Genomic DNA, 14,880 nt, shown 5'->3' with positions numbered 1-14,880 from the left:
ACAAATACAATTCTAAGTCAGGTAATCGTTTTATAAAAAAAGAAATAAAAATAAACGATTAAACAATAGAACACATGATAGATAGAATGATAGATAGATAGAACAATAGAATACATGATAGAACATAGGCAAGATTACAAAGTAAAACCCGTCAACCAAATAATTCATCAAAATAAAAAAAATTATAATTATGGGTCAGACCATCATTCTTAAAAATTCAAAACAAAATAAATACAAATCTGGGTCAGACAATTGTTTTATAAATAAATAAATAAAACAATTAATCAATTAAATATATACATTTTTAACAGTTTTTTACAGAAAGTCTTTTCTGTTTTATTGATTTATCTATCAAAGCCAATATCTACTTGTATTTGACGCATGGCGGGTGTTAGTTTGGACTACTTTGGGTAAGGTGGAAGGGTTGGGTTTGGAGAGAATATAATAGGGGAAAATATGAGGTATGATGAAAATGTAAAGTAGTAAAGTAAACTAGGGAGAAAGCAATAGCATAAAAGTGAAAGGGACAGACAGGGTGCAGGTTGAGGGGTGAAAATGAATGAAGGGTGAAAGGGTAAACTACAGGGTTTAGGGTGGGACGGAACGCCAACGTATAGGATGAAGGGAAAAAGAAAATGACAGGGTAAAGGGTGAAAAGGAAAAGGGTTGTAGGGTGATGGGAAGGAGAAACAGTTAGGGTGTAGGATGCATGCAGGAATTAGATTTGGGATAAGACAAGCTGGGATCAGTAGGATGCGGCAGGCGGTGACAGCTAATGTCAAGGATGGTTCTCCATGATAAGAGAGCACGATACCAAGAAACACTAAACTAATCCTGCCTCAGTCTTATCGCATATATCTCCCACTCTCTCTCCTTCCATCTCCCTCACTTTCTCCCCTTTCCGTCACTCTCTCTCTCTCTCGGCAGTGAGTATAATTGCACTGATTTGTCCGGTTGAGGAGAACAGGCAGATAATCAAACAGCCAAACTCAATCCCCGATCGGGAGATAGAGGGAGGGAGAGAGAGAGAAACGGAAGGAAGAAGTGAAAGTAAACTGGCTGACATTATCACGGTAATCCACCGAATGAATGAAAGAAAAGTTACTTTCTCTTTCTCTTAAGAATCTGAGAATACAACAGCATAAAGCCAAGCCTGCAAATTAGGCTTCTGTCTCGCCCTCCCCTAGATTGGGCTTATCAGAGCTGCTATCAGAGCCGAGCTGATGGCCGAGAGAATTCAGCCTGTTGACCAGTGTTGACTATTGTCTCAACCACTGCTGCTTACCCAGCTACTGACTTTATCAGGGTTGTCCCCTTTATTGGCGTGAGCGAGAGAAAGAGAACGCAAGAGAAAGGGAGGGGAGGGATAATCAAAGGTAAGCCGATTCTCAATTTACAATTAATCTCATCTTTCTTTCTCTCGTGCCTTCTCTTTTTCCTGTTTGCTGGAGGCTAACAATGGTGACGCAGAGCTTTGCAGAGCAAGGCAAATGTAAGGTACAGACAGATGAATGGAAAAAAAGGGGAACTAAGAAGGGTGGGAAAACAAAGAGTTTTCAGGTATGTGTTGTTTGGGTTTTAGCTCTAAAGAAAGAGTGAATAATTGGTGGAATGAACGAAACTAAAGTGTCTGATTGAGATTCTTAAACTTAAGCTACACTGCAGCTGATTGAGGCCCAAATGTCATTTTCCTTTGCATGTTACACAATCAGTTTTTGGCAGAAATAAACATACTAGGGAAACTAGGGAAAAACAGTTTAATGATATTATTTGCATAAAAAAATTTATATTTACAGTAAAAACAGCAATACATTGTGAATAATCATTACTATTAAAATAGTGTTTTAATGAATTTAACCATTTTATTTATCCTGTGATGACAAAGCTGAATTTTCAGCATCATTACTCCAGTCTTCAGTCACATGATCATTCTAGAAATCATTCTAATATGCTGATTTGGTGTTCAAGAAACATTTCTTATTATCAACGTTGAAAACAATTAATCTTCTTAATAATTTTGTGGAAAGTGTGATACATATTTTCAGGATTTTTTGATAAATTCAAAAGAACAGCATTTATTTGAAACTGATTTTTTTTTTACAACATTGTAAATGATTTTACCATCATTTTGATCAAATGAATGCATTGTTACTGATAATTATTATTATTATATTTAAATATTGACCCCAAACTTTTGAATGGTAGAGTATATAATAAAAAGTATACAATTATATATAATTATTAATATTTATAATTAAAAATAATATAATTCAATTACATAGATTACAAAGTGTTTGTATTCATGTCTGTTTACAGGAAGCACAACAAGTTCCTGTGGTGTCTCTCAGTTTCATTGCTCAAGTCTTCAAAACAGAAAATGATGCTTGATTAAAATAAATACACCATGTAAACATCAGGTTGTGTGCGAGTGTGATTAAACCCTTAAATTACACTTCTGATGTACTGCGTCAACAACTACCAAACCTATTTATTCAACGGACAGAAATGTGCTGTTTACCATTTCAGTGCATAAATGATGCAGCAGCACTAATAACCCGTGTGAACTGTGCGATTGTGTGTTTAAGACTTTCTCTTCCTGCTCCAGTCTGTCGGCCCCTCCCCCACGCTAAACGGACAATGAAAAGCATTTTGTTTTGTGAATGACATCGCTGAATGATTGACAGGTATCCATCGCTGTCAGTCACACACACAGCCAGGGGGCTCCCCCCCCCCCCGTCTGCACATTTATCGAGGAACACAGGAACACATACACGCAGGCGCACACGTGCACGCACAGATCAGATATCATGGGAAATTACTGCTAGTTTCTCTCTCGACACACACAGAGAAAATAATTCTTTTCACTGCCTGTATGACCAAACCTCCTCTCCCCTCTGCTATTGATTGCTCTTATCTGTCATATTTCAATGGAGATTATTGCAATCACGGCTGTGCCAGAGAGGGTCGCGCTGATTCTATCACATGGAAATGAATGCATTATATAAATGTGTGTGTTTGGGGCTGTATAGAGAGTGCTCTTAACCTCCTCAGCTCGGGATAGTCATTTATCGTTCAAAGGGAATGAGAGTACGCACACTTTCGGTGTGTTGGAGAGAGGAAAATTGTGTATATGATAGTCACTGAATGAGAGGGCAGGAAATGAAGTCAGGAAGTGACCGCAGGGATAAAGTGATGACAGATGAAAGGAATGGTGGGAGAGCGCAAGGAGCACATTAAACACACCTAATGAAGTCTAAATGGAGTTAATCTGAGGGCTGAAATAAGAGATAATCTGCAGCACTCCAGAATACAGTGATCAATCAATGGAGCGGAATTACAGAGGAATTAAGTTTTATACATCCACTAATCCAAATAGATTCCGAACAAATCCAGGAAGCAACTCTTCAGCAAATATACATTTGTTTCGTATTGTGCGCTGCTGTGCATTTTGTGTGTTTTTAGGGAGACAGAGAGGAAGAGAGATGCTTGGAATAATCCTTGTTGGCACAGCCACCTGGCGGTTTATTTAAACAGGATTTGAGAGTTGACAGCAATATCCACACCTTCCTCGCTCTCTCTCTCTCACGCTCTCAAAGCCCATTTGTTGCGCACATCCCACTGAAAATTCTTGAATGAATGGAACACGGTATAATGTACAACAATAACAAGAGAGAGAGGGAGAAAGTGACAAAAAAGTGAGGGAAAAAACAAATCGTGCTCGTGAATATCTACCTGAAGCAGATAAATAAGTTCAGCTGAAAATGAAAGGAAGAGTGTGTAAAGGCAGATCTCTAGGAGCAGGACTGAGAACTTCTGCATTAACTTTGCAGTATAACTGTCATCATTATCTGAGCAGGTGCTTTGGTTTTCATGCTACCATTCAAAAGTTTAAGGTTTAGTGTTTTTTCTTCTTTTTTAAGAAATGAATACTTTTATTCAGCAAGGACGCATTAAACTGATTACAACTGACAGTAAAGATTTCAACATTGTTACAATTTTTTAAAATTAATCCTTGCTATTCATCAAAGAATGTTGAAACAATGCATCACGGTTTCCACAAAAATATTAAGCAGCACAACAGTTTTCAAAATTGATGATAACAAGAAAAGTTTCTTGAGCATATAAGAATGATTTCTGAAGGATCATGTGACACTGAAAACTAGAGTAATGGCTGCTTAAATTTATCACACGATATGCAATGACAGGAATAAATTACTTTAAAATATATTCAAATAGAATTTTTTTATAATAGTTTACTACACACACACACACACACACACACACACACACACACACACACACACACACACACACATATACCCATATATATATAAAAACACACACACAAATATATACACACACACACATATATATATATATATATATATATATATATATATACACACACCTATACATATATATATATATATATATATACATACACACACACACACACACACACACACACACACACACATATATATATATATATATATATATATATAAATATACGTGTGTGTGTGTGTATATATATGTGTGTGTGTGTGAGTGTGTGTGTGTGTGTGTATATATAATTTAAAAAGTCTATAAGGGCTTGGGTCGTGTCTAGCAATTATACTTAATTTAAGAACAACAGTAGTTAATGGGAGTTCTTCAGAAGTTTACGTTGTGTGTGTCTTCTGTTTAGACCTCATTTTCCCTGCTTTTTCCTCTAAGTGTGTGATTAATATCCCTTTATTTCTCTCTCTTTTATTCTCTCTCTGTGGAGAAGCCTGTAAAGTTTATTTATAGCATGTTTATGAATTATGATGCTATCTTACAACTCCCAGGTGACTTACTCCATCCACACAAACACGAACAAAAACACACACACGTACACTCTTTCCATCAGTGTCGGCAGGGGAGCCGCATTCTGAAAGTGGCAATTAGAGAACGCTGGGTGGGAGTGAATCAGATTTATAACAAAATAAATCACCTATGAGGAGGATTACTGATGCACAAAAAAACGGAGAGAGAAAGAGAGTGTGTACCATTTACCTTTTTGTTGTTTTCTTTAATATCTTGAGGATTGAGAGCCTTGTAGTCACTAGGAGGGAGGAAAGAACAGCGAGAGAGAGAGAGAGAGAGTTAGCTTTAAATATGCATCTCATGTAATGGCTGTAGAACTGTAACATGCAATTTCACAGCTCTGCAATCAACACAACTAATAGAGTGCGTGTGAGTGCAAGCAAAATTAGACACACACACACCCTTTACTCAAGCACTCAACACATTAAACATTTCATCTCTCGTACTCCATCACCGTACCCACAGTGCTCCTGGGGTCTTTCCTCTCTTTAGCTGGGGAAACAGTAGTGGGGCTACTCTAAAAATGGACAATATCCTTCATTTTTCTTTTATCATAAGCACTCACTACATGTCATTTAAACCTTGATGTGGGCTGGGTACTGTCCCCTAAGAAACAATGCGTTTTAAAAGCCTTTCTCCACATGAAATGGCATTTATAAGCACATCAAGTTAAACTGCCTTTTCATCTGGTAATACTGTAAAGTTCATTTACTGAGATTTGATTCTATATTAAATCGTGTACCCCAACCTTCCCAGAACAGACTGCCTTAGAGAAGATGTAAATTAAACTGTAATAGTACAAAAGACAAAAGAAAATGAATAAAAATAATTGCAATAATAATGATAATAAAAGAAATTTAAAACAAAATAAAAATTATGCATTAGTTAAAGTCCCCCTGTGGTGAAAATCAAGCTTTTAATATTGTTTACATGTTTACGTGGTATTTTAATATGCTTTAAGATGTTTGTCAACAGCCATGCATTCACTTTTAGATATTCAACTTATAGCCCGGAAAAGTCCTAAAATCGTGCATGGCATTGATAATATCAATGATGTATGATACAGGATCTGAAACCTAAAGCAGCAAGTCATCCACGTATAATGAGAGCTTATGTTCAACACCTCAACTGTTTATTTCATGGAATGAAGGCGCAGATTTTAATATCAGAGATAGTGATTCAATTGTAATTGTAAACAAAAAGGGGCTTAGTGGGCACCTCTGCCGAGTGTCCCTTGCCAAAGAAATCGTTTTTTCAACCCCTAGTTGCTCCAGAGGCGTGCGACCTCTGACATATATAGCAATTGTAAGTCGCTTTGGATAAAAGCGTCAGCTAAATGAATAAATGTAAAATGTAAATGTAAATGTACTACAACTTCAGGGGTGTTCTGAGATGGGGGTGGGGGGGGGGGTGGGGGGGGGGGGGTGTAAAGAACATTTAAGAGGTGATGAACATTAGAGAATATGTGCCAGCCTTTAATAAAACCGATCAGATTAACTGAGATGATATTGACTAAGGGAGACTAATCGGATGGCCAGTAATTAAATTTTGACATCTGCATTTAGCAAAGAAATTGGCCAATATGAACTACATTTTGTTGGATCTTTCTCGCAATTCAATAGAAGTGTAATCAGTGCTTCAGTAAGAGATTTTGGTAAGGTTCCTTAAGATAAAGAATGTTAGAGTTGGGGTACTCGAGTCCGGACTCGAGTCCAATTTTGAATGAACTCGGACTTGTCACGCACTCGGATGAATTTGTACTTGGACTTGACACGGACTCGGACATTTAAGACTCGGAAAAATGTCCGAGTCCAGTCGAGTCCGGGCACTAGAGGACACAATATTATTCAAAAACAAAACCAAACTACTTGTGTTGTTTCCACGTGGAGCATTAGCCAATCACACACATGTATATTAAGCGCATGAACACAGTGGCAAATCAGAGGCATTTTAGAGTCAACATGCGGAGAATTCGCTTAAAATGTATGTTCAGAATCAGCACAAGCTTTATCCTTTCGCAAATCCCCTCATAAACAAAGCCTTGACGCGATATAAATGAGAGATTCACTGTGCAGTGTGGACACTTCAGTGTTTATGACGAGAGTTTTAGGGAGAGTGCAGAAGGCGGTAAGTGATGCCTTAAAGGGAGCGCTATCGACAATCTAAATAATAGTTTTGTTTTTCGTTCTTCTAGAGGACCAGTGGTTACGTTGACACTGTAAATTATAAAGAGTGATAAATGCATTTAAATGTGGGAGTGAATCCACTAAATTTTTGTCCTGTGAGTCTTGAAATTGCGATGATTGACATAGTAACCATAGCAACATGAGAAAGTGATAGCCATAGCAACATTTTGGTGTCTAATAATTTAATGATTTTGTTACATTTACACTTTAGTCATAAGTTTACATACACCTTTCAAAATCTGCAAAATGGAATTTTTATTTATTTATTAATAAGTAGGATCATAAAAACATTGTTTCTATTTAGTACTGCACTGAAAAAGCTTTTTCACATAACAGATGTTTAATAGCCTAGTCCACAAGACAAAATACAAACACAAAATACAAGACAAATTACTTGATTGTAAATATCATTACTTGACACACAATATTACAATCAAGTAATTTATCTTGTATTTTGTGTTTGTATCCACAACTATTTTTTTTTTGTTTTTTTGTAATGGTTGTTCATGAGGAAAAATCCTCCAGCTCCTGCACATTATTTGCTTTTCCAGCATCTTCTGCATATTTGACTCCTTACTAGCAGTGACTATGATTGTGAGATCCACCTTTTCGCACTGGTGACAACTGAAGGACTCATACACAACTATTACAAACCCTGCAAACACTTAGTGATGCTCAAGAAGTCCATTAAGGATGAAACTGGATGTAAATTGTTCTTATTTTGTTGAAAATTTATATTAATTTAGTCCTGCCTTTCAGAGGCTAAAAAAGATATTAGCAGGTAAAACAAAATAAGAAAACTTTAAACATCACCATTTGCTCAAAAGTTTACCGCTGGCTCATAATGCATCGTGTTGCATTCTTGAGCATTACCTTGCAGATTCTGAAAGATGTACAACAGGTAAACGTATGACTTTGACTATACATTGCAATCATTTTGTAAGGTTTAAAATATTAATTTAAGAGCTCAGTGTTGAGACCTTTTGCCGGAATTTGATTGACAGGCGATCTGACCAATCATAATGCAGATACCACCATTTTTGTCCGACAAACAAACCAAATCAGTTAGTAGATTAAAGTCAGTGGACTTGAACTTGAAAAATGGTGTGTATTGATATCTTTTTGCAGTTCTGATTTTCATTCATGTTTAATTTGTGCTATAACTAAGAGATTATCAGTTCATGTGCTGCTTGAACTGAGGCCTACACATTAAAGCACCACAAAACAGGATTTATTGTTTGAATTTCATAATAATTATAAAAATGTAAAAGATGAGTATTTATTTCATACCAAAAGTAGGCTGCTCTGTCTTGTATGTTGGCGCACATTCAGTGTCCTCTTTGCTCCGCAATATATTTTTTCACTGTGTGAGAAAATTTGGAGTGAGAGCGGAACGGCTTGTCGGACGTAGCAACAGTAACTAAGAGGGGCGGGTCTTTGTGAAAGGTCAATTTCAAATCATTTAAATCTTTGTGGACTCGGCTGGACTCGACTCGGACTCGGATGTTAAGGACTCGGACTCAAGTCCGACTCGGCCCTCTTTGGACTCGGACTTGGACTCGGACTCGATTGTTAAGGACTTGGACTTGACTCGGACTCGACAAAGGTGGACTCGGACCCAACACTAAAGAATGTTCAAAATATTAAGTAGGAGTGGAGATAATTTACTAGAAAACTTCTTATAGAATTGGATCGAAAAGCCATCAGGCACTGGGGCCTTGCCACTCTGCAACGCTGATATGGCCTCAGATATTTCTTTTTTAGACTTCGATCAGCTGCAAGGGATGATCCAAGTCTTTTTTATGTTCTGCTCAAATAGTGGGGAAATTTATTTGATCAAAAAACTACCAATTGAGACTGATCCTTATGTGTTTCTGATTTACAAAGTCTAGAATAAAAGTTCATAAAAATGTTATTAATTGTAAGGGGATCATTAGTTAATTCCCCATCATCTACAGTTTGGGAAATATGTTTTGCTGATGATCTGGATTTAAGTTGATGGGCTAAGTGTCAGCCAGCCTCATCACTGTGTTCATAGAAAAAAAAAACCTCCTGACTGAAGAATAAGCTGTATTAAAGAAAATAAATTATACAGGGTCTGAAGATCAATCCTTTCTTTATAAAGTTCTGGGGCCTCATTTATAACCGTTGCGTATGCACAAAACAGGCCCTGAAAGAGGCGTACGCCACTTGCGACACATAAGTTGTGATTTATAAAAACAAACTTGAAGGGAAAATTTGCGCATCTGCACGCAAACTCCGCCCCCTGCGTACGAACGTTTTGGAGATGGAGCAGTTTGGCGACACCTATGGTGAGCTGGACTTAAATGTCTTTTTGGTCACTTTTAGATAGAAAATCTAAAGAAAATTATACATATACAGAAATATATATATAGCCTAATATATATATATATATATATATATAGCCTAGCAAATCTTCATTATGAGTCCTAATCATAAATACAGTGCATGTTCACAATAACAGTTTAAATAAATAAAATAATGATTTAAACTATGTTTTACTTCTGATATAAACATTTAGATTAAATATGCTATTCTCATTAATGGAGTTAAACACTTAAACTACATGAAATCATTACTGAGAAGTTACAAATTTTTTTTAAATTCAATAAATTTTAAATATTTGTGGATGCAATGCTTTTTGAAACACTTTCTCTGGCATGCTGTTTTAACTACACAGATAATTGCTTATGATAATAGCAGATTGTCTTAGAAAATAGTTTAGTGCAAATAATGTACAATGAGGTCTACTTGTTTCCATTAAAAATATAAATCAATTAAAAATACTATTTGGCCAGTGGAAAGATTGAGAAAAACTTTCTCTGAAATGTATTTTACACTATTTGATTTATTTATTTATTTATTTATTCAAAAACAAGACAAGGATAGGCTACTAAATGATTTTTATTAATATAATGTGACGGCACAGCCGTATTTTATATTTTCCTAATGTCTTGTACCATTAAACATGTTATCACGTGGATGAATAATTATATGCAAATGATATGCAGATGATGATATGCATAGTAAAACTAAGCGTTGTAAGCTCCATATATGGTTTTTCGGGGAGGAGACACGTGCGCACAATCTTCCGCTGACTGGCATTTATAAAGTGAATTCTGCGCAGGTTCTGGCGTACGCACGGTTTTATAAGTCTGAATATTATTTTAGCGTATGCCATTTTTGGCTTTCGGGCGCACGTATACTTTTAGTAAGGATCCTACGCACAGTTTTATAAATGAGACCCCTGGTGTAGGAGAACTAAAGTACTGACTGTCAATTTTGGATATTGCCTCAATTAGCCTTTGCCTTTTCCTTTAACTCTGTTAATAAAAGAAGTATATGATATAATGTGACTGTGAGGGATAGACAATGTGTTTTTGGATTGTTCTGCTGATGAAACACAGCAAAAATATCTTTCCAAGAAATTTCAGTAGACAAAAAAACTCAAGACAATATGAGCTGTGGAAAAGTATAAGTGATCTAGCTTCATACAGCTTTTTACAGCGGATGCCATTGAAAACAGCCTCACTTTCATACCGGTCATAGCACTCCTCTGAATAAGGTCTATTGGGGCCATAAACATTCACCAGCAAGACCTGGATATGAAATAGTTTTCCAGACACAATGATATAACAACCCTGAGGATGAGAAATAACATTAGAAGCAGATTTTTGTGTATTATTATAGCTGTTCCTCTTGCGTTAGCATTTAATTTACAATGGAAAATTTGTCCCACCCATGGTTTCTGCAACCTAAGATGATCTGAATTGAGTAAATGTATCTCTCTCTTTTTCTTTTGCTTTTGAGTAAATGAATAGTATCTCTTGAACGAAGATTATATCGGATTTAAGACGCTTAAGATCAGGTTTTTTTTAGAATCCCTTAATAGGGCCATTAAGACCTCTAACATTCCATGATGTAAACCTTTTCTATCATTCCTGATTCCTCCTCTACTTAAAACATCGGACATAGTCAAGTATGAAAGGATAAACACTGCACCTGTGGCATAAACTAAGCTGGTACACCACTAAATTACTTAATATCTCTGACAACAACCCAAAACAAAACAAAAACAAATGGAGCATATATTAAAAAAAATAAAGGAAAAGAAAACACAATCAATGAGGCAGTAAACCAACCCATAAACATTAGAACACACTTTCCTATGTTTACCTCCCCAACTAAAGCAAGCTGCAGGACTCATGTAACCCAGTTGTTCTCCCAGCAACTCTTCAATATAAAAGAGATGTTTGGGTCAATTACAGTCCATCTTCCGGTGTTTTTTTTTAACAGTACTCTCAAAGTAAAGACGTGAACCGGAATGATTTGTCCATACACCGGTGTTTTTATTAACAGTACCCTCCCAGACAAAGAAATTAAGCGTCATACTAAAAAAAAAAAAAAGAAGTATACTACAAAATTATTGTATAATATTGTTACGTGGAAGTGTGTTGGTCTTGTGATGTTGGGGAACAGTGTATTGGTTTAGTTTTCCTTGGTGTGCTTATTTCTCTCTAGTTTTTCTCTCACTGTAATGACTCACAGGTGGAGCTGCTAACGAGTGACCTGATTGGGAGTGCTTGGCGCTGCATTTAAGTCTCCTGGATCATGGATCTACAGCTCCCCGCTCTCATGGCTTCCTTGATGAAGAGATGTGTTACTGTGATCTACTAGTACATGTTAAAGACATTTGATGTGAACCACAACCTTATGTTAAGTTGTGATTGATTATGTTAAAGCCTTTTGGAGCATGGTAGGGAGGTGGGTGCCTCTTTTATTTATTATTTGGTTTTCTCCTGTTTTTGATAAGTAGGGAGGGAAGTTTTTGTATCTTTTGTTTGTTATCTGATTTCCAGGTTAGTATCCTTAAATTAGTTAGTTTTGTTATTTGTTTTGGCTTTTCTACTTTTAGCTTTAGCTACTTATGTTAATAAATATACTTTTTTGCACTTTAAGACTGTTCCGTTGTTTCTGAAGCCTTGGGAGTGAGAGCGGGGACTCCAGGGGTCTTGTTGATCAGATCCCTGTTAATTGTTACGGGTAGTTTTGTTCTCTTTAAGTAGAGTTAATATTTAATTCGTAACAATATTTATGCTCGCTTGGTTATGCTAGCAGAAAAATCATTGCAGAGATTAAAAAATATATATATTTTTGATCTTTGTCACTGATCAACGATGCACAATATGACATGAATGCATTCAGCAAACAAGGTACATTTTAAATGCAGGTTGTCACTTAAGGCCAGTGTGTGTGAAAGGTACAGAGAAAAGGTACAAAAAGGTCTAGATACATGGAAATCAGTGCAAAAGTAACAGATAATAAATCAGTCAAATCTCTTCCTTAAATAGACGGCGGCCAGATTCCTGATACTTTAGTGTATGCTAAACCCAGAGGGTGGTTGGCCGTGGCGCTGTCAGCACTGTGATGAATCTGCTGTAAGTGTAGTAATTAAGGAGGATTTGAGTCATTCCTGATGAGACCAAACACAGAAATGTTCAGAAATAAGACAGAGGGATTAAATCTCCATCATAAACCATATTAGACCCCCCACACAGAGTGAGATTCTCACAGAGAGAGAGAGAGAGAGAGAGAGAGAGAGAGATGAAATAAGTGAGTTGTGTATACATAGAGTTTAGGCTGTCTCTGTTATTGAGTCATCTGATGATTATTTTGATCAAAGGCAACAGCTGATAATGGGTTAACATTAAAAGAACAATCAATAAAAACTGTGAATCTCCATAGTGTCATACATTTTTTGTTGTAAATCTGAGTACTGTTTATTCAAGAGACTCTGACACCCCTAATAGTGTTCTATGAGTAAAGAGTTACTATAAAAACAACTATAGAGAGACTGGTGTAATATGTGTCAGTAGACAAATTGTCACCACCTTAATCTAACAAAATGTACATACTGTAATTTTTGTCAATGTGATTGAGAAAAGCACAAAAGAAGATTTACTTTTTTTAATGATCAAAAGAGTTGAGGTTTTTTTGCATGTCAAAATGCATTTTCTACACGGTAGATAAAATACATTTTATGGCAAGAGGAATTTTTCTATTGAACTGGCAGTATATACATCCATGTAAATGTGTGGCTAAAGATTAATCTTAAAGCCTTTTGCCAATGGTAGCTGTGGGCTAAAAGGTGTTTTGATTGTCAACTAATAGTCAACTTACTTCTTGACATAACATTAAACATGTTCACTCAAAAATGAAATTTAAGTTATTTTCTCACCCTCATGACGCTCCAAACCCATATGATTTTTTCCCGTATGTGTAATAGAAAACAAGATGTCACCATTTTCATTTTTGGTTGAACTCTCCTTTTACAGAGGGGGTAAGTTGCATCACCCATGCACTAAAGGAATCACATATTGTGTGTGCTGAGGCTTATGTAAGAGTGTGTATGTCATATATGTTCATGGCTTACATAAAGTCAGGTCTGAAGTGGTGTAAAAGGGCACAGAATGCCAGTCCATTCCTCCAGGAAGTGGTGAAGTTGGTGATTTTGACGCCTCTGTAGTTTTTCGTGACCTCACGACACCAGGCCAATAGGGACTGACTTGCATTCGGCCTCCCACCAAGAATAGGACTGGGAATTGGACTGGGCTAAAGAAAAAGAGAAAGAGAGGGAAGAGTGTAATTAAAACTAGTTGTCGACCGATATATCGCCATGGCCGATATATCGCTTTTTTTTATATATCGGCATCGGCCGATAAGTTTTTCTGATTAGCCGATGTGTTGGAAGCGGGACTTTTATTTTGACGGCGCTGCAGACTTTTATTTTGACGGGCGGCGCTGAGAACACCAGCACATGAGAAGGGAACGGCAGCGCCTGAATTTGATCACACAGCGCTCACTCACATTCTCCGTCTATCTGTCAGTCAAATCTAATAGTTTGTTAGACAGAACCGGTGGCTACAGAACTGGTAATCAAAGAAAGTAAATGGTATGCGAAAAAGTAATGCGTTTGCTTTTATATTATTTGTAAATGAAAACAATCAGGCTAAAATACTTTTTCATTTACCGTCAACATTCAGCAAATGCGCTTCTACATAATTTAAACAAATCTCTGAATATCTAATAAACATTTAATTTTTACAGACCTTGCAGATTTAATCGAATCCAGCTGTGATATCTTGTGAAGTGTGCATTTGTAGCCTGCATAAACATGTTCCTGCGAGTGACGGTCCGTGCGAAGCGAGTGAATGCCAACAGAAGATCAGCTTTACAGGAGACTCGATCGAAACACTTTAAAATCCTTCATTTTAAAATATGCTGTGCTATATCCAGTGGCCCACTGTGTCATATTCATGTCGTATTAACTGTGTGCTGTATGTAAAATTAGCGTTACCTTGTCAAAAGTCAAAGTAAAAATATGATTATCAGTGCACATGAAATTACCAGATTACTGAGTGCCCTGTTACAGTGTTTACTTCCTTTTTACTCACATATTAATATATTTTTAAACAATTACTTTATTTGTGAAAAATACTGTAATAGGATTGCAGATTCAAGAAGTTGCCATCTAAAGTATAGGGCCTAAGCATATTTATTTTAAATATTTTTAAATATTTATTAAATTTATTAAATATTGATGTTTATAAATATAAAGTGTATATATATATATATATATATATATGTGTGTGTGTGTGTGTGTGTGTATATATATATATATGTTTGATATATAAATATAAATATCGGCTTTATATCGGCCATCAGCCAACCTGCTCTCTAAGATATCAAAAAACCCATATCGGTCGACCACTATTTAAAACACAAGTAAATTAATTACATGTCAGTTTTGACTTGAGATCAATAT

The 14,880-nt window shown here is 36.2% G+C and overlaps 1 protein-coding gene across 9 annotated transcripts in view; it reads right to left on the bottom strand.

The window, feature by feature from the left end:
- Positions 1 to 14,880, bottom strand: part of ehbp1 (EH domain binding protein 1) — a 153,825-nt gene that overhangs the window by 59,993 nt on the left and 78,952 nt on the right. For all 9 annotated transcript variants that reach the window (XM_077239519.1, XM_077239517.1, XM_077239511.1 and 6 more), the window contains 2 exons: positions 13,489 to 13,667; positions 5,038 to 5,086 (listed from right to left, as the gene is read on the bottom strand). In XM_077239519.1, the coding sequence (XP_077095634.1) occupies positions 5,038 to 5,086; positions 13,489 to 13,667 (228 nt within the window). The remainder of the gene's footprint in view (positions 1 to 5,037; positions 5,087 to 13,488; positions 13,668 to 14,880) is intronic.

This window comes from Siphateles boraxobius, unplaced genomic scaffold (genome assembly GCF_051911475.1).
Source record: "Siphateles boraxobius isolate OS27281-9 unplaced genomic scaffold, OSU_SipBor_1 22, whole genome shotgun sequence".
NCBI classification, from domain to species: domain Eukaryota; kingdom Metazoa; phylum Chordata; class Actinopteri; order Cypriniformes; family Leuciscidae; genus Siphateles; species Siphateles boraxobius.
Note: the sequence above shows the minus strand (reverse complement) of the source record. Positions and strands in the feature narration are given on the sequence as shown.